This window comes from Crocodylus siamensis, chromosome 4, assembly GCF_052110815.1.
Source record: "Crocodylus siamensis isolate JL-2025a chromosome 4, ASM5211081v1, whole genome shotgun sequence".
Classification (NCBI taxonomy): domain Eukaryota; kingdom Metazoa; phylum Chordata; order Crocodylia; family Crocodylidae; genus Crocodylus; species Crocodylus siamensis.
In genome coordinates this window covers 87999899-88018659 of record NC_143398.1, presented here as the reverse complement: position 1 = coordinate 88018659, position 18761 = coordinate 87999899, and the positions used below count along the sequence as shown (strand labels likewise).

At 44.1% G+C, this 18761-nt stretch overlaps 1 protein-coding gene and 1 pseudogene across 2 annotated transcripts; both read right to left on the bottom strand.

The window, feature by feature from the left end:
• Window positions 1–3578: 3578 nt before the first annotated feature.
• Window positions 3579–8620, bottom strand: LOC149865975 (retinoic acid-induced protein 3-like; annotated as a pseudogene).
• Window positions 8621–9504: 884 nt separating this feature from the next.
• On the bottom strand, window positions 9505–17918 carry HEBP1 (heme binding protein 1). Of its 2 annotated transcripts, none has more exons than XM_090042759.1 (4): window positions 17723–17896; window positions 16180–16318; window positions 14732–14912; window positions 9505–11948 (listed from the first exon to the last, which is right to left on the bottom strand). In XM_090042759.1, the coding sequence occupies exons 1-4, from the start codon at window positions 17798–17800 to the stop codon at window positions 11777–11779; spliced, it is 570 nt and encodes a 189-aa protein (XP_089898885.1). In that variant the 5' UTR covers window positions 17801–17896; the 3' UTR covers window positions 9505–11776. The 2 variants fall into 2 exon arrangements, with proteins under 2 accessions (XP_089898885.1, XP_089898886.1); XM_090042760.1 differs by having other exon boundaries at window positions 11812–11948; window positions 14702–14912; window positions 17723–17918.
• Window positions 17919–18761: the final 843 nt, after the last annotated feature.

Here is an 18761-nt window from a genome sequence, read left to right as displayed (position 1 = left end):
GAGTTTCTGGGGCCTGATTGGTGAGGAAAGGGAATTCCAAGTCCTCCAATCATCTTTTACCCTTTCAAAACCCCTGGACTAAATCAGTACCAGCTAGCCAGTCAAAGTAGCTTGTGAGGAAGGCCAGGATGCTGCATGTGGAGAGGCAGGGTAGCTCCACATATGCCAGCCATAGCAATCTCCCTCTGATGGTAGTGACTCCTTGCAGATGGATTGCTGAAGCACTTCTCTACACATGCTCTTGCAAGTCTCTGCTTCCCAGCGCGCCGTAACTTCCTACTTGGCTACATGCTGGAATGCTGGCTGTGCAGTGTAGAGGCCCTGCTTGAATGCAAGATGTTGAAAAGGAGATGAGAGTGCAGTCAAACCCTGGAAGAGAGAAGCAGGAAAAACTTTTCACCACTGCCTGGAAAGTAGGATAAATCTCATCACATTTTTTATGGTTTCATGGATGCTGAACAGATTTTGCCTCAGTTTTAGATCATTTCCCTCTTTATAATCCCTCCCCCCGCCCCCATCACTCCCACTCCTCTTTCCCTGTCTTGGTTCCAAGCAGTGGAAGACTTTGGTCCATTCAGACCCCTGTGTGATAGGTAATGCCTTGAACCCTGCATCCTCGTGAAAGCCCCTAAATCTTCTCAGAGATGTTCTCCCGAGACGGATGTAAGAGAATTCAGTGCAATACATCCTTGTTGATCTGAAACATTTTTCAGACACTGAAAACATTAAAACCCCAGGGGGTAGGGAAGGAGGAGGGGGACTAGATAAGTGTATGAGCAGCTTGCTGAGCAAATCAGGTTTAAGGATATAACTGAATCAAAGGAAAGGAAACATACAGTAAAGCCAGGATGAATAAACTGATTAGTCTGTATCCAGCAGAGCTGTATAGAATAATAGGGTACTTGAGAATCCACTACAATTTTAGCTGTGAGCTTCCTATCACAGTTCTTTCCAAATGATTGCTAATGAATTCTTCTTAATAGTGTAAACACATCACACCTGTCTACTTCATCATGAAATGAAGGAAAAGGGTAAATTTGCCTTCTGCCAAAAGTGGCTATTAAAGGGCGGGAACAAAATATCTTCCTCTGTTCTATCACTGTCTGGGATTAAAATAAAGGGCAAAAAAGGGACATCAGAGTTAGTAAGCATTGTATGGAATGTTATTTCCATTTGCCATGAAAATACCATGTCAGGCTTTCAAGGGGACCAAGTGTAATCACAATCTGTTTATCCAGGAGGGAATGAACTCCATAACAATTTTACCCACTTTTTACCTGCCCATGGTATATTTACACTGATGTAATCTACACCAATATAAACATGAAACTTTCTCACAATATACACTGATGTAAGTCTTTAAGTCACTGTACTCCAGGGTAAAGTTACTCTTCAGAAGGTCAGTAGTAACTGTATCCACTGACATAAATTACATAGGGATAGGGGCCATAGGTCTGCAGCTCTCATCGGTTTCATCCCAGGTTAACCCTTTTCTCAATGCAAATAGGCTATCAGCAGCTTCCCCTCTCTCTGAAGGGGAGGTGCTGTAACAGATCTGGAAAGCTTGTCCTTTGTTCACTTGGGATACCAGTTGATTACACAGGTATAGAAAAATTATGTAAGTTGCACTGATGTTAATGTGTCGTGTGTCTGCAACTAAATCAGCGATACTGCCTATTGCCCCACATGGCACAAAGCTGAAAAACCATAGCCCTGGCATTGTTTTCAGTCTCCCAGTTCGTCTGGCGTAGTTCCTGCCCCTCAGTGAATGTGCATGTGGACACTAGACATTTTCTGTTAGATGACAACATTTCAACAAAACTGAGAAGATTATTATTTTAGAAAAAATCTATACCATATTCACTCGATTCTAAGATGAGGATTTTTCCTCTATCTAACATAGGGGGGGAAGCCCTTGGTCTTAGACTCACATACAAGAGCAGTGGTGGGGGCAGGTGGCTGTTGTGGCTCCGCCTCTGGCTCTAGCTGAAGCCCCTACCAGGGTTGGGACCATATCCTCAGCTGCTGCTTGCGCACACCTCTATCGCCTCTGCACCCTGCCAACTCCTCTCTGTAGTGTCTTCTCCTAACTGCCCCTCCAGGCAGCCTCTGCTTTCCTGCCTGCCTCTCTCCCTGCTCCTTTACCATTGCTCCATGCTGGCAGGCTCCATCCATGCTGCAGCCTGGGGTACTGAGCATAGCCCCAACTTAACCCATAGCAGCAGTGTGCAGCCTGCAGCTTTGCTATGGGGACTGGGATGGGGGCCATTCTCAATGCTTCAGGCTAAAATGGGGATGAAGCCTTCCAGTGAGGTGCAAGGATAAGGGGAGTGGAGAGGCTGGGAAGCAGGAGGGGGAGCAGAGGCAGAGAGTGGCCTGAGGCTGGGGGCCGAGGGGGGCAGGCAGGTGACAGGGAGCAGGCATAAGGAAGGGGAAAGCTACTTGACCTCCCCACCTGCCTGCCCCTCCCCACTCCCCCACTGCCTGTCCTCTTACAGCTGTGGGTGGAGATGATTTAAAGACAGCTCTCCAATAATTAGATTCTATACATGGAAAATGATAACACATTTATCAATTTTCCATATAGAGAATCTAATTATGGGTGGGGGGTCATCTTACACCCAGGGTGGTCTTGGGTTCAAATAAATAGGGTGACTCACTTTTGAGGACATTCTGCTTGGAAAAAATGAAAACCTAGTTAAACAAGTCTGTTGACTTGAAATGAAAGATTTTGGGACTGAAATGAAAAATAGAACAATCCTTCACAAAATGCCACCTGAAACAAAATGTTTGAAATCTTGACAGTTTTTTCTAGGATAGAAAATCAATTTCTGATGTGTGCTAGTGGATTAATTCATAAACACAAAGTTCCTTCCCTGTATAGAGCTGATTACACAGATACTGTACCCCCGTTATGATACAATGAACCAGCAGAGCCTACTATGATAACAGATATGATCATTCAACCTCTAGGGAGATTATGAGATAACTTCCATGTCAGCCTACTCATCAGAAATGGCTTTTCATCATAGTTCTATAGATAACAGACTTCCCATTTTTCTTGGAAGCTGCAGTTAACACACCAATCACAGAGCAGGACCACAAGCAAACTTTCAGGGAGGAAAATCCAGGAAACAGTCCCATACATCCCACAGATCTCTGGAACCAGAGGTAGCTCACACTGCTTTCAATTCTGCTTATTTTAACTGGTATAGTGCATTATTGTATGTAGGCTAATTACACTGCTGCTCTATCCAGCTAATTCATACAGCCATGTCACACAGCGCTAAGAGGCAGATCTAATTAGCCTGGACACAGCACCATATGAATGAGGCAGTACTATTGCCAGTTCAGGAAGTTGTCTGTGTAAACCTCCAGAACTGGAAGCAGTAGAATCTCATTCCCATGTTGCTAGGTAGCATTGTGCTGCATACTCTCCGTGGGCACAGCAGGATGTTATCCCTTGCCATTCTGAATCACTCCTTTTCCTATGAGACGTAGGGCATCACACTCTGGACTTGTCCTTCCCTCTAGAAGTCTGTTTCACTTCTTCTTTCTGAGCCACTCAATCTTGCTTTAAGCCTATTCTGTTCACTCTGCTCATGATGCTTTGTACAGTCATCTACCTGTGAAATTTATTCCAAACCTCTGCAAACGCTAAGCCTAGGTAATGTCTTACTTCAGTGTGGTGTCATATGACTCATACCTTGTGTGCTCTCTCCCATCCCATTCTTCTGCTTCATAATTTTGAGCTGATATAGATTCTTTTGTGTAGGGTAGTCCTCACTGTTGCATGGGATTGTGAGACGGTTTACCTCAGGAAGCAAATACATTATCAGGAAGACCCACCCATTGGCTACCAAAGCAGCACTGATGATTGCCCCAGTTCAAGTTACCACTCATGAGGAGTCTGATCCACATAGCCCAGATGACTATGGCAAAGAGGACAGTGATATAGATGTATATCCTGTGCCTTTTCCAGCCTCGGTATGGACCACAGAAAGTAAACACTGAGATTATGAAGGCAAAGGCCATTAGGAAAAGAACATTGATCAAAAGCTTAACAAAGTCCTTATTATGTTGTACTGCTTCCATTTTAGCAAAGTCAATGCCATCTCTGTATACAGTGATGACCATATAGGTATGATAACCTGTACCAACATGAGGCCAGCAGTACAAAGCAGCATTCCTAGGTCTGAAATTGGGGTCTTTCCCCTCTCTAGCTTGAAGATGTCATGCATGTGGGTCAGAAGACGGGAGAAGTAGAGAGCAAACAGGACCCAAAGAGGAAGAAGTGGGTAGGGCCAGTGCTCTTGTTGAGCTGGATGAGGAAGAGTGAGGATAAAGACTCCTAGGACACCCAGAAGAAAATGGAAATGGATGGGGACAAGTTTCTTTCTGTTGCCATCTTTGATCTTGCATATGAGAATGAAGAACATGAGTGAGAGGACCAGGGTAATTTTTTTTGCTTATTTTGGCTTCAGAATACTCAGAAAAACACCCTTGTAATCTCTACAGTATTTATTGAGATGTGGAATCATAATAATAACCCTACTTGAGAGTGCACTATAAATACCTAGATGGGTTAGAAGCATTTTTCTTTATAAAGACATGGGAAGAAATGCATCCATCTCTCTAATATACTTTGCTGTTTTAAAATAAAGTTTTTCTGAACACAGATATCCCCAGGGACATTCAGCATTCATCATGCAAATTTTTGTTCTTAAGACTTTCCCTTTCATAAACAGTGAAGGGTCAAGTCTTCTACAAAATGAGGGGTTGGCCAGCAAATTGGGGCTTAAATGACACAATCTTGCTTCCAGGAAGTAGATAGCAGAAAGATGAAGTGGAAGGGCCAAAAAATGAGAGCAAGGAATTGTAGGATTGGTGGACTTCCTGCACTCAAAGCATGTGGTACATGGGTATTTTCCACATTTAGTGGAGAATGGTGGACCTGAATTTAGGCACTAAAGTTCAGCAAAGCTTCCAGAGTTGAGTGGAAGCATCAGTGAGGACTGAGGAAAAGCATTTATAATATGGATGATCAGCAAGTTTAGGCTTGAGGGTAACCAAACTCCACCCCTAACAGTAAGCATGGACATGCTTGAGATACACAAAGCAACCCCTTTCCAACTCTACAGGAACCCGAGAAATCTGGGCGGGAAACCTGGCGTAACAAATGGCATGATTTCTGTGTGCATGTGTGTGTGGGGGAGGGGTGCATTTTGCAGTTTTTGCTGAATTCGGTAAATTCCAGGCTTTCACATACCTATATATATATATGTGTACAACTGTAAAAATATATACATGTATATATATATATATATATACACACACACATGAAAAGAGCTTAGGTCTCTCTCTCTCCATTTCTGTTGCCACGGTAGTGCTAGTTTAGTGCAAACAGATAAGCTACTGCCTCGTGTTGTTAATTCACCTTTGCAAAAAACTGTCTTCAGTTGAATGATTGGAGAAATACTGTAGTTGAGGTGTTAGACTGAGATGCAAGAGATTTGGATTTAATTCCAGGAGCTGCCTTGGACTTTCTGTGTAGCATTGGGCAAAATCATGTGTGTTTCTGTGAGTTGATTCCCCACCTGTAAAATGAAGATAATGGTAGCAGAGCACCCACTCTGCTATCACAGAGGTTGAGAGACACTACTTAAAGGACAACTTTTCAAAGATCTCTGAAAAGCACATGATTAATTGAGTGTCCTGGCTGGGATAAAGCTCAAACTGAACAATAGTTTTCCAAGGGACAGAGTTTCAGAAAGCCAGCTTTCATTTTTTTAAATATACTTAAGGCTCAAGCCATCCCTCAAGTCTGAGCGTTCCTTAGTCCAGCCGATGGCACACCTGCCACAAGTGGCATAGGCAGTGTCTGTGTGTGGCACATGGCAGATCAGGGAGAGAGGAGGAAACACATTGACAGATATAGCACAGAAGTGGATCAAGGAGGGGAAGGGGATTGGAGTGGTATCCAGAAAAAGTAGAAAGAAAGCCTCCTGGCACTCCTGCCACAAAATGTGGCCCCTGCTGCCTTAGATGCTTAATATTAATCTCAGTAAGAGTGTGGGATCCACAGCCCTTCTGCAAAAGCCTCATTGCAAACATTCTTAAAGGAAGAGTTCAGCTCTTTAGAATGGTACGTTCTAAATGGTTGCACCATATAGACAAAGAAGGAAAAATTGAAAGGGTTTCTAGTAGCCGTGTAGGGACACAACTGGGAGTCTGAGGCACGCAGGTAGCAGTGACTTCTGGTTGCTGTCCAATTGCAATCACATGGCTACCAGCAGCCGTTATTTTTTTTTCACCCTCCAGTTCAAGTCGGTGCCTTGGGCGCTTGCCCTGTTTGCCCCACTCGTTTTGCCATTGGTTTCTAGTCAGTTTAAAACTGTTAAATGAGAATATACAAGGTTAAAGGCCATGGTACACCCAAAAGGTTAGATGTGAGTATGAGGAGGCTGCTGGTGTGAGGGACTGGGCAGCAACTTGGAGAAAGGGCGGACTAGAAACATTAAGCTCCACTAAGGACTTACAAAATTTATCACTGTAGAGGGCAGGGGAGTCCTGGCAAGGTGGGCCTCAAGGGGACAATATGATGGACACAGGACCCAGTTCAGTACATAGTATGGGCTACATTTCTGAGGAAGCATGTGACTTTCCAACCCACTGTCTTAAGTAAAGTACTGATGTTTTTGTGGCTTTGTAATTTATTTTAGAGTTTTAGATACATTTTATTTCACGTCTCTGCTTTTACTAACTAAATTAGTTTTGCTGACCTGGCGTATAATAAAAAAATGGGGAAAAAAAACAATCTGACTTTCTTCTGTTGTCAAATGATGTTTCAATGATTTGCTCACAATCAAATCAGGAATGAGTTTCAAATTAATAATAGTGGCATTACCAATCCTAGAATAGAACAGCAAGTTAATTTGAAGTATATGTGGGATTTAGTTTTTATAGCAATCAGCAAAAGCACAGTCGATTGTGCCATTCTCAAACATCTCTCCCTAAAATTCTACCTCCTAGGCAGAAAACCCCCCTTAAATAATTATTTGCACAGACTGATCTCTTAGGGCAGCTGGGCACTAAAAAACAATAATTTAGCCTGATTCTATGCAATTTATTTTATTTAGAGCTAAGCAGAAAGATTATGAATGGGCTGACCAAAATAGTAAGCTGCTGCTTTGGGTTTTCAGCAGACACAGTAGCAATGCTTGCAGCGTTTCATCTATTACTGTCAAGGGTGGTGCTATTACCAATGATCCCACTACAATAAATTAGGTTGATGAACAGTTTTATAGAGGTGCTATACATCTACGGCTACTTTCAGTCCAGTTAAGTAATGTGTTTTTAGATAAATGTACTTGAAACATACTGTTATTGAAGAGCAAGATGTTACAGATAATAATCCTGTTATTACAGAAGAGGAATTACTGTAACTGTAATTGCAGCAAGGTTACATGCTAAAATTCACTTTTTCCCCCTCCCTAGCCTTGGGACAGCCTTACAAAGCTGCCATGAAAATGTGCTACTCCAAGCATGTCTGCTTGCTTGCCCTTTACTACAATGATTGATAAGGTAAAAAAAGAAACAAGTAATAGCATGCTGCTTGCCTGTTCAAATAAAAATCACCTATCACCTCAAAGCAAATAGAATTATGTAAGGCTATCCAGACTTATGTAAGGTTTATCCACTCCAGCCGTTCTCTTATTAACCCACTATTGGATAGATTTAGTCATGCTTTCAAAAGAAATTGCTTCCTTACTATAGCAGCCAGCAGGAATACTCTTGTCAGTTAGGTTACAACATACATTTGCAAGACTAGACTAGTGATCCAGCTCTAGGCTCAATTCAGTGTAGCCAAGTGAACATGACAGGACAGGGAAGTGTTTCCTATCTATTAAACAGTTTTGGATTTGGCCTTTCATTTTTTTGGCTATGACACTGACAGCTGTTAGCCAGTGAGATGACAATCAATCTGTTTAGCCATCTGGCTTATCAACAGCTCAGAACTTGAATCACTTGGCTAAAATGTTTGCCAGATTCATTTATCTTGAGAAACTAATAGTAGTAGTAGTAGCAGTAGCAGTAGCAGTATTGGCTTCTGCAAAGTGGACTTTGTTGGCAGTCTTGAAGAGAATAAAAGTTAGAACATAAGAAACTTCAATTTCTTTCTGCAACAGCAAAATTATATGGAAAAAAAAGTTTTTTTGCAAAAATCTAGTTGGTCTAATAAAAGATATCACCTCTACCATGAGTTCTGATAATTATGTGAAGGTATTTCTAGGCCAGCTTCTAAATGTTTTTGGCTGCCCAGCCAGATCCCATATATAAGAAAGCTAGCTTTCAATACATTCACTCTTTATAGTTGAATCAGGGAGAGAGAACTGAAAACTGGAATGCCTAAAGAGCTCAAAATGGTACATAAACAATGCTTGTCATTCACACATGATGTACTAGAACAGAGCTGTCCAACTTCTAAATAGCTGGGAGCCACACACCGCACTGGCTGAACCAGCAGAGGCTGCACACCTGCACTAGGGCAAGGCACAGGCCCCTCAGGCGATCAACCCCTACACTGTACTATGCAGAAATGCCTCACTCACTTCACCATGTACCCACACTCCCCTTCCTACTGCTGCATGGCATGCCCATGTCCTCTGCCCTCCTCCCTTCCCCACCGTTCCCAGCATCATGCACATGTTCCTCCCTATCCTCCTATTGCACCATGCACATAGCCCCAGGCTCAACCACAGTCCCCCCAGGCAGCCAGGCCATGTCACGCTACCTCCTGGGGCAGAGGCTGGCAGCAAAAGCCAAAGAGAGGAGGAGCCTGGAGATGCCAGCTGCTTTTGCAACTGGAGCAATGTGGGGAGTGGCATCTGGACAGGAGCCCAAGGGCTGCAACTTAACCTGTCACAGGTCAAGCTCCTGGGCCACTGGTTGAACAGCCCTGTACTAAAAGAATGGAAAGCAAGGCAGATGTAAGTGGGGCTGATTTCACATCAGCCAAAAGAAACAGACCCTCTTTACATTTTTATTTCAATTACTATTCTTAAAATTGTTAATAATTGTTATGCATTTATCACTCAGTTTTGAAAAGAGATGAGAGTATCTCAGTTTCAGTGTTCGTTTGAGACACAGATAAGAGATATGTGATTTTTGTGTAATGAATTGTACTATTGTCCAACAAGGATACAATTTTAGAGGTGCAGAGAACATGAAAGACTTTTCAGTCAATTAGGGACTTAGTAATGGCATTGTTACATACTAGTCTGACATTCTGGCTCTAGTCCTGTGTCTGTGTTTGTTTGTGTGTGTGTTGCTTTATTCAGGTGAGTTAGTTGCATAGCATTCAGTAAGGATACTCACTTAGTAAAATGAGGCAAGAGTTTAAGTGTTTATGGGATTGTGGCCTATGAAATGAAAAGTTACAATAGAATCACATCAACCCTTACTAGCCACATATACAATTAGATAACAAAAGGCCAAACAAGATATGCCAAACAACTCTTTATTTAGAGAAAAGACTGGCTAAATAAAGCTATCATGGCATGATCTATATCTCAAACAAAAAACAGAGGCAAAGTTTTTAAAAAAACAGCCCCATTTTCAAAAGGAAAAAGCAGTCAACAGCTCCCATTGAGCTCACAGATCCTTTGATCAAGCCAGGAAATTGCAATTTACAGGTTTAAAAAGTCAGATTTAAATGTTGTCACATACAAAAAAGTAGAGTTTAGGTATGCTTGTTCAAACAGCAGGGTGCTATTCAACTCAAAACTCTTTGAAGTCATTGGTATTATCTATGGAATAAAGTCTTATTTGTTGCACCAAAGGGCATTAAAATCTGACTCTTAGTAAGATCACAGAGGCAATGCTTGTGGACTCCATACCTATGACTTTTTAATGTTAAAAGGGTGCTTATCAGGGCTGTGTACCCTTCAATCTTGGGTGTGTTGCTGAAACCCGGAACATGATTTAGTTACATCAAATTTATTATTAGCCTCTAAATGTTCTAGAATTCATCAGGTGTGGCTTGATATTACTGTAGTATACTCATGCCCTATAGCCAGAGTCCCAAAATAAAATCCTGGAATTTAGAAAATATGATGTACCCAAACCTTCCTATCCTAACCCTTGATGTATATATGCACCAGCAATGAAGAATTCTCTCACAGGTATCACCTGTTGCTTAAAGATTCCTTGTGTCCTCTCCTCCTTTTGAATTATACTACTTCTTTATCCACCTCTTCAATTTCACTGTGGTCCATCTCCCCTTCAGCAATGGTACTTTACTATTACTGCAGTTATCAGTCCATCTCTAGCTTTTCTTCTTTCCACATTATTTAGATATACATTTTTTTTTTTACCTAGCAGAGCCAACTGATCTTCCTCTAAGATGATCCTTCCCCTCACTGAAGTCTGTGACACAGATCTTTTTAGACTTCAGTGGGAGAAAGACCAGAACTTCAGGCCTTTTTGCTTTTCTGCTGAAAGCTTTCATCTCAAAAAGAGATCATTTGACCCTACCACATCCACCCCCATAAAATGCTTCATGGGCAAAGAATGACTTCCATCTACCCCGCTTCTCCTCTGACTTTAAAGGAAGAAGCCATTCCTTTTGGCAAGAATTGTTGAACATACAGGCATTATGATATTTTAAGAATGTATCTCTTTGAGTTAGCAAAACCTCAGAAACACCCAGGTAAGTACATGCATGTGTCAGTCTGTCACACACTTTCCAACCTTCCAACTTTGGCAGGACTTCTGACAGCTAATACTTATCAGTTAACAAACAAATATAGCATTCACACAACTGGTTACTCCCTTACAAACAAATTTCAAGAGTTTTAAAAGTGGATCCCTACAATTAGAAACCTAAATCTATATTTTCAATAAAGCCAAGCACCAAGAAGCTCTTGGGAACTGCTGCATGCATCTCTTTTGAAAATCAGACAAATAATTGGAGGCTGGATTTTCAAAAGGCCTACATGCACAACAGCTGCCACTGAAGTCAGTTAAGAGTTGATTACATATTTGAGCTAATGTACATTTCACTGTTATGGACAACTCTTTAGAGACAGCATATTGTAAACAAGCAAGAGAATAAACAATTAATCACAACGTTAGACCACACATTATCCAGTGGCTAAATGCAGTGGTTGAGTATCTTGCAGTGAAATGCTCTCTTTCTCAGGTAGAAAAACAGCTGTAAAAATAAGCCTGGATTTTCCACCAAAGAAAGTTTCTAAATCATATTATAGACACGTTCTGCTCCTGTGCACCACCAGAAAAAAAGAAATGATAGCTATCTTCAATGTCCAGTGTCTCAGTAGCAGCAATTTGGTCACTTTTGACTCCGCAGAATGGAACGGATAGAAAAATTCACTCAAAAATAGCATATAGATGTCCCTGCACCAGGACAGGATGTAACAGCCATTACGTTATAAGGATTTTGGTGCAGCTGTATCATTGCTCCAGTGAGTATAAGTGAGAAGGAAGAAACCCTTCCAAAAAGGAGAGAGCACAAGTATTTGAGACAGGTCTGGAAGGAAGGAATAACTAAGCCTAGGTAGAAGGCTTGGTAAGGCATTTCACAATGTATTATTTTAGAAACAACTTTTTTAAAGTGATTGAGACCCCAAGAGGTGTGACATTTCCCCTTCCCCAACCCCTGCTCCCTTTTGTTCTGTAGGTTTGTTTGCAACAGGACAGGGACTTGAGCAGAAGATGACACTGGCGCATGCCTGCACTTCAGTGAGCCAGCCATTCATTCTTTCAGAAACCAGACTTCATTCCGCCGCCCATAAGGTTTCATTGGTGGGTCGTAGCCATTACAGAAGTAGAAGGCTTTGCAATAGGTAGCCTCACTCCCCAAAGCAGACTTCAACTTGGCAGCAAAATTCACATAATCAGCTTCCTTGGCATAACCACCAAACTGCCTACAAAGGAAACAAACATGGAAAGACTGAGTGGGGCAATCTTGGAACAGCACAAAGAGAGTATGGGAGAACAAGACACAAAAATAGCCTCGTATAGCTATTCCTGATTAACCTGGTGGAGGTAAATAAAAGCACTGCCTTGACAATCCCAGAGACTGCAAAGCTTTAGTCACCTATTGAATCTATACAGAATGACATCTCTTGTACCAGCTCCCCAGAGCTACTCTCCCCTGTGTATCAATCTTAAGCTGGAGGAACAACTTCCTGTCACAAAGTGATACTTCTCTCCACAGCTAATGCATTTCTTAGTCTTTCTGCTAGGACTGTCAACACAGTGTTAATCATAGTGTGAGTAGCTGTCTGCTTAAATCTGGACTGAGGTGGGAAGCAAAATTCTAGCTCTCAAAGATGAGGCAAAAAAGGATGTTACTGATTGCAGCAGAACAGCCAACAGCATACAGTTCACATCAATATGAGAAAGGGGAGGTCTTGAACTGAATGTTGTCATATCAATTTCTTGATCATTGGAAGCTGTCTGCAGATCATCCTGCACCTCATTGCTCAATGTTTGTGACAGTACAGTCTTTCACCATAGAAACAACTAATAGCCAAAAGCTGGATCAGCAGCATTCAGACACATGACAAGAACCAGCTGACTAGAAAGGAAAAGACTGCCCTCTTACTAAGAGAGTCCTATCCAATGGACCACTTAGAGGGTTAATAATAGAAGGCAAAGTCTTTCACTGTTAGTGTGTTGGCCTGAATCCAGCACAAACCAGCAGCAATCAAGAGAAAATATCCTATGGCTGTTCAATATCCTAAGTGGCAACTTGTGGCTTGAATTTAGTTTCTAAGGTCAAGTGACTCACATGACCATTAGGCAATAATTGATCCCTGGATAAGGCAAACAGCTGGCTTGTTATCATCTTATTGTTTCCTGGCCTACAACTTACATACTGTCCAATATTAGCAAGCTGGACATTTAAGCAGAAATTTAAAAATGAACTTTGAGCTGGTAAGAGACAGAGGAATGTTTTACTAATTTTATGTTAAGAACCAGAAGGAGAATTTGGCGGGGGAGTTGGGGAGACCTACACCACCTAAAGAGAAGCATTTGTGTTGTCATAAGTATTTACTTTTACACTGGATTTAATCTGTTGTACCCCAGATGATTTCCAGCCCTTCCTCCTTCCCAAAAGGAAGTCCAGTCTGAATGGCCAGCCTTAAAAACCAGCTTGATTCTAGCAACTGGGAATTAAGCAATTACCTCCATAGTAGCCCTCTGGCCTGTTAGGCTATCAGGAATTCATAACCCAATTTTTCAATCAAAAGTGGCAGGTGGAATTCATTTGAGCTCTCTCTCTTCAGTTAATAGGAGCTGCCATATTGGGGTGCTGATGTACTTCATTTCAGATTTTTGTTAGCAAAAGGATTAGCACCATGGCATGATCGAGATAGTGCCTGAAAATTGTTCTCAACAGAGAGCTGTCTGATAGGGCTGTATGAAATTTTGCCACGTGTTTCGATGTGTTTTGAGCTGGGAAACACATGGCACCTGGGACCAGTGGCAGCAGCAATCTTCCCTGGCACTGGGCATGGGCTGCGCCCATCACTGGACCCAGGTAGCAGAGGCAGCCTCCTCTCATCCAGCGCACATATCCAGTGGCTCGCACCCCCGTGAGGAGTCCAGCACAGCCCAGCAGCCCTCCCAGGGTTGCAAGCCCCTGGATCTTCCCCCAGGATGAGAGGAGACTGCTGCTGCCACCTGGGACAGGTGACAGTAGCAATCTTCTCCAGTGCTGGGTGCAGCCTGTGCATGGCACCAGTCCCAGGTGGCAGAGGCAGCCTCCTTTCATCCGGGGTGCTGATCCAGGGACTTGCACCCCTGGGAGGGCTGCTGGGTTGCTGCAACAATCTTCTCTAGTGCTCTGGCACAGCCATCACAGGGGTCTGAGTCCCTGGATCTGTCCGCTGGATGAGAGGAGGCTGCCACTGCCAGCAAGTGTCAGCAGGTGGGTTTTGAAGAGTTTAAGTTGCAGTTTCCCAGAAACCTCTGCACCTATCTCCTTGAAACTTAGCAGCAGGCTTCATGCCCTCGGAAGGGGCTACCATCCCTGCAATTTTCATCCAAATCAGGCAAGAAAGGACAAAGTTTTAGGCATTTTCATGATTCCCCATTATAGCCTATGGGCGAAACATTGAAACGCGTCGAAACAGCAAATCAGTTTTAACAAAACGAAATGGGATAATGCTTCGAAATTAAACAAAATGACAAAACAAAACACTGTCCTTTTGAAATCGTGAAACGGATGTCGAAACAAAATGATAGTGTTTCACACAGCCCTACTGTCTTATATCTGCCTGAGGTAAGGAGTTGATGGTCTCAGTCCAATTCCTAGTAAGTCAGCGTCTAGTCTCTTCATATACACACAAATCATTATCATTAGGGCACTAATTAGTCATTTTGTTCTTGATTCCATCCCTCCCTCTCAGGTGTGACAACAAGACGTGTATTATTAGAGAGCATGTTATGTACAGACTGTTTGGGTTTACAGGACTGGTAAGCTGGCATCTTTCAGACACTGCATTTACATTTAACGAGTAAGAATTCCATTTTCTTTGTGCTGAAACATGAACACCGTTAAGAGAAAAGCTTCTTTGTTCACTATGGTAGGAGCCTTTGATTTCCTACTGTTGCATGCACATTGTGACCAGTAAGTAAGCTGGCAAAACTAGAACCCAGGCCTCCACACCTTCTGACAATGCTGAGATCTGATTCTTACGTGGAGTAGATGGTCATTCCTTCCCTCTCTTCAATCGTAATGCTTTCATCACTAGGATGTGGAGGGTTGGCTTGATATTGGCTTGGAATCCGGAGCAAGACTTTCACTTTCTGCTGTAAAGAGCCATCCTCAGCAGGAAAGGCAGTGATGGAAACTGGTGCAGTCATGCCCATTCCCACCCCTAAGAGGGACACAAACAGACATATGACACACATGGTCCAAGTCCTTGAGAAACTACATACTAAAGTTCTGATTTTTGGTGCGATTGAATAGCCACAGCTCTGACTGAAGTCAACAGGCATTGCAAGTGCTCATCACTGCTGAAGAAAAAAAATCAAGCTTTAATAGTGCAGGAATTAAGATACTGGGACAAAACAATTTTCCTTGTAGGCCAGCATCCCAGCCAGATTCAAGACCAATTTAAAATCTCACAAGGTGCTTTACTATCAGAAGTTTCTTCCTGATCCTCTCCAATAATTGTTTTAGGCCCAGAAGCACGTGAAAGTATATTTGCGTTGCCTCACTGAGGTTTAAATACCCTCTTTGCAGGTTCCAGTAACTTAACTCTGAGCTCTTTTCACTTCTGCTTACATTGCCTGCAGTCTTACCCACCCTGCAGTGGCCAGCTCCTCTCTGAAGGTATGTACAGCAAGTAACTTTCTTAGATGTGTCAAGATGCGACTGGAAGGAATAGATTTTCTTCCTTCTCTCCAGGCACAGTAAAATCTCACTGTCAATGCAACAGTAGAGGCAGATAGAGATGAAATCCCCAAAATGCTCTCTCACTAATTTGTAGTTAGGTACAGCACTTCTCTTCCGAGTGCCATGGATTAAGGATAGAGGTGCCTCCTTTTGTCCAGTCACACAGATCACCACTTTTACAGACCCTGTGCAGCAGACATTTCTGTTCTCTCTCAAACTGTAGTCTGCTCCCTCTTCCATTTATTTCCACTTATTCCCACTTGGCAAGTTGTGTGAGGAAGTCTATCAATCTCCCTTCAACACATCACATACTTGGGAGAGGTACAAGGGCAGTGTTTAGGTGATGTATACATACTCTGAAATGCTACCCTGCCGTTGTAAACTATGTCTAGCTTTGCTCAATAAGAACTGAAAAATAATGTTTGTACATACTTAGACAAAGTATAACAAACAATATATTTGTTTCATAAATTAGAAGAGTCTGAACAGTTGTGCTAAGATAAAAGTGACAGAAGTAATCTCTCCTATTACTGAATACAGGGATTGATTTCCTATCTACATACACAGCAAGTTAAGGTGCAGTAATCACATGCCATGAACACAGATGACAAGAATTCCCCTAAGAAACTACCATATGGTATCCATGAATCCATGATCTTCAGAAAATAATTAATGCAACTGCAGGTCCCTCTTGACACAAGGTGGTACCAGTCTCTGAGCCAAGAAGAGCTGTCAGGTTTTCTCACCCTTGTCATTGGTTCCTCCAACATACTTCAGGAGCTTGAGCACAGCTTCCTTGGATGCCTCGTCAAATTGTTTCCCAGTTACCTCCACCACAGCAAACTTTCCACCTTCACACGCCCTTTCTTCATATGTTACCTCTTCCTGAAGAGAGAGCAGAGTCAGGAAATACAACTGTCCTGAGAGATGCAACATGCCTCACAACAAGGGAAGTATTTCCCTGGGAAAGTCAGAATCTAATAAGAACCACTGCAGCTGTTGTATGAAGACCATCAGTTTGGTTGTTAGAGGGAGAGAGCCAACCGTGCTGACTCGGCTGGGACTTTCAGTGCTGCTCCCCATAAGAGAGACACTATCCACCCTCCTATCCACTATCCATCTTCCGTGTTAGCAGCCTCCTATGGACAGTTATGATGTCCCCAGGCAGAAGAGGAAGTTCTGCAGGAGAACTTCCAGTTTAGGGTCAGTCACATTTGTAGAACCACAGATACTGGCAACAAGGGGAGACAGAGAAGAGAGACAGAATACAGAATAATTATGACCTATACTGAAATCATAGATAAAGTAGGCCACTTAGGTCATTCTGCTTCATTTGGACCAGCCCTGCTGAGATATGTAAATGTTCTTCTATCAACTTTGTGTCTCTAGAGGACAACTACAAAATCTAAATGAGATTAGAGTAGACTAAATAATCAATTACAGAGAAGAAAATCCCATAACGGTGGCCATCATAGAGGACATTCTGGTTTTCTGCTACTCTGTCCTCTATTGATATGAAACCCAATGCATTTACGACATAAACACGTATGGTTTTGTATCAGTAGGGGACAGCCAGACTGTCTTCTATGATGGCCACCCTAACATGACAACACTTTTATTTTGGTGTAAAGAGTAAACTTAGCTTCTGACTCAGGAGAAGTCTGAGCAGGCCATAGTTACTACCACATTACTGCCCCCCAAATCTTGAAACTAGAAACCTGGAAATAATTTGGGCAACCTGGCCCCCTCCTACATCGCAGCATGAGACTCCGCTGGGTGTCTCCCCAGCAGGGGAGGGCCAATTTCAGGGGGCGGCACATGCCCCTCCTACGCCTCGCCTATGCACTGCCCTGAGGTGTCCGCCTGCCTTCAGACCAGGGAAGTGACTCTCCCCCTCAGAGCCAAACCCTTCACTCCGCAGCCAAAGGCTCGACCTGTTCTTCCTCCCTTCAACCCAAACCATTCCTGGAGTGTGACCCGCGGGGTGCAACCACGGCTGGTGGCGGGGAAGTTCACTTCCCCAGCCACTAAAAGGCTTCACTTGCTTCCTCTCAAGAGCGCGTTTCTCGCGGGGGGGAGGAAGCCCGGGGCGCCAGGCCTGCGCGCGGCGGGCCGGGGCAGCGGCGTGGCAGGGACAAGCCGGCGGCGCGGGCAGGGGCAGGGGCAGGGGCAGGGACGTGCTGGGGAGCGAAAGGCTGCGGGCAAGCGAGGGCAGGGCAGGGCTCCGGCCTGCCCGGGGAGAGCAGGGGTGCGCTCCCAGCCGCCAGGCCCCGGACCCCGCTGGCCTACCGTCTGCCCCGTGCCCAGGACGCGCCAGGGCCACGTCTCCACCGTCCCGAAGAGGGAGTTGCGGATGAGGCCCAGCATGGTGCCGCCCGGCCGCTGGCGGGGGCGGAGATCGGCGCGGCCCGCCCAGAGGCGCCGGAGGCACTCCCTGCCCAGCTGGCGGGGAGACACCCAGCGGAGTCTCATGCTGCGATGTAGGAGGGGGCCAGGTTGCCCAAAGGGACCTCCCCCACCCCCACTTCCACCCCGGAGGTCGCCTCAGGGGAACGTCCTGATCCATTGCCCCTAGTGCCTGCGGGCAGGGAGCTGGAGAAGCCCTATTCCCGCCCCCAGGCCCCCCCGGGCACAGGAGAGAGGTTTAGAAATTACACACTTCCAGCAGTGCAAAATCGGATGGCAGAGAGAACTGCAGGTAGGGCCGGGCCATGGAGTGCACCACCCAGGGAGGCTTTAAAGAGGAGTTGGGGCGGCCTTCTGGCTTGAATGATTTTTGGGACAGGATCCCACATCTGGGCCTGGAGGTTGGACTTACTAGATGACCCTCGCTTCCAAGCCTTTGATTCACAGCTGGTGTTTACCACTGATGTTTGCACACAACATCTGGCCCTGAAAAGTATGTGCTCCTAGGCTCAGCAAGTGCCTGGAGATGCTACTGCCGAGCCTCAATCCCTCTCTAGTTTAGCCCCTTTCAGTTAGCTGTGCCCATCATCCTGGAAATCATTTTTTTCAGATCCCAGGTTTGCTACTCCACCTTGGCCTGCTGGATGTAAGGAGACCTATTTCTAGTTCGGGCACGGGGGTGCCTGTATGACCTTGAGCTAGTTGTTTAAACTCTCTCTGCCCAATTTGCTTCCTCCTGCAGCACTGGATTGATACTTACCTGCTTTCTCTGTGAGCATATGGTTTATATTTTGAGAAGCCATGGTAGAAAGGGCTGTACCTATGTGGAGTAGTGGATTGCACAAGGCTGTAACAGTTGCGATGGATCCCGTGGCATTCTGGGGAGTGATCCTGCTATATAATTAGTGCAGAGTGTGGAACT

What these genes read in the sequence shown, in the direction of transcription:
- HEBP1 (XM_090042759.1), bottom strand. Translation starts at nt 17,800, where the DNA reads ATGCTGGGCCTCATCCGCAACTCCCTCTTCGGGACGGTGGAGACGTGG. An exon ending in TCCTGGGCACGGGGCAGACG is followed by an intron (nt 16,319 to 17,722) that starts GTAGGCCAGCGG and finishes CTCTCTCTTCAG; the next exon opens with GAAGAGGTAACATATGAAGA. An exon ending in GGAATGACCATCTACTCCAC is followed by an intron (nt 11,949 to 14,731) that starts GTAAGAATCAGA and finishes TTTCCTTTGTAG; the next exon opens with GCAGTTTGGTGGTTATGCCA.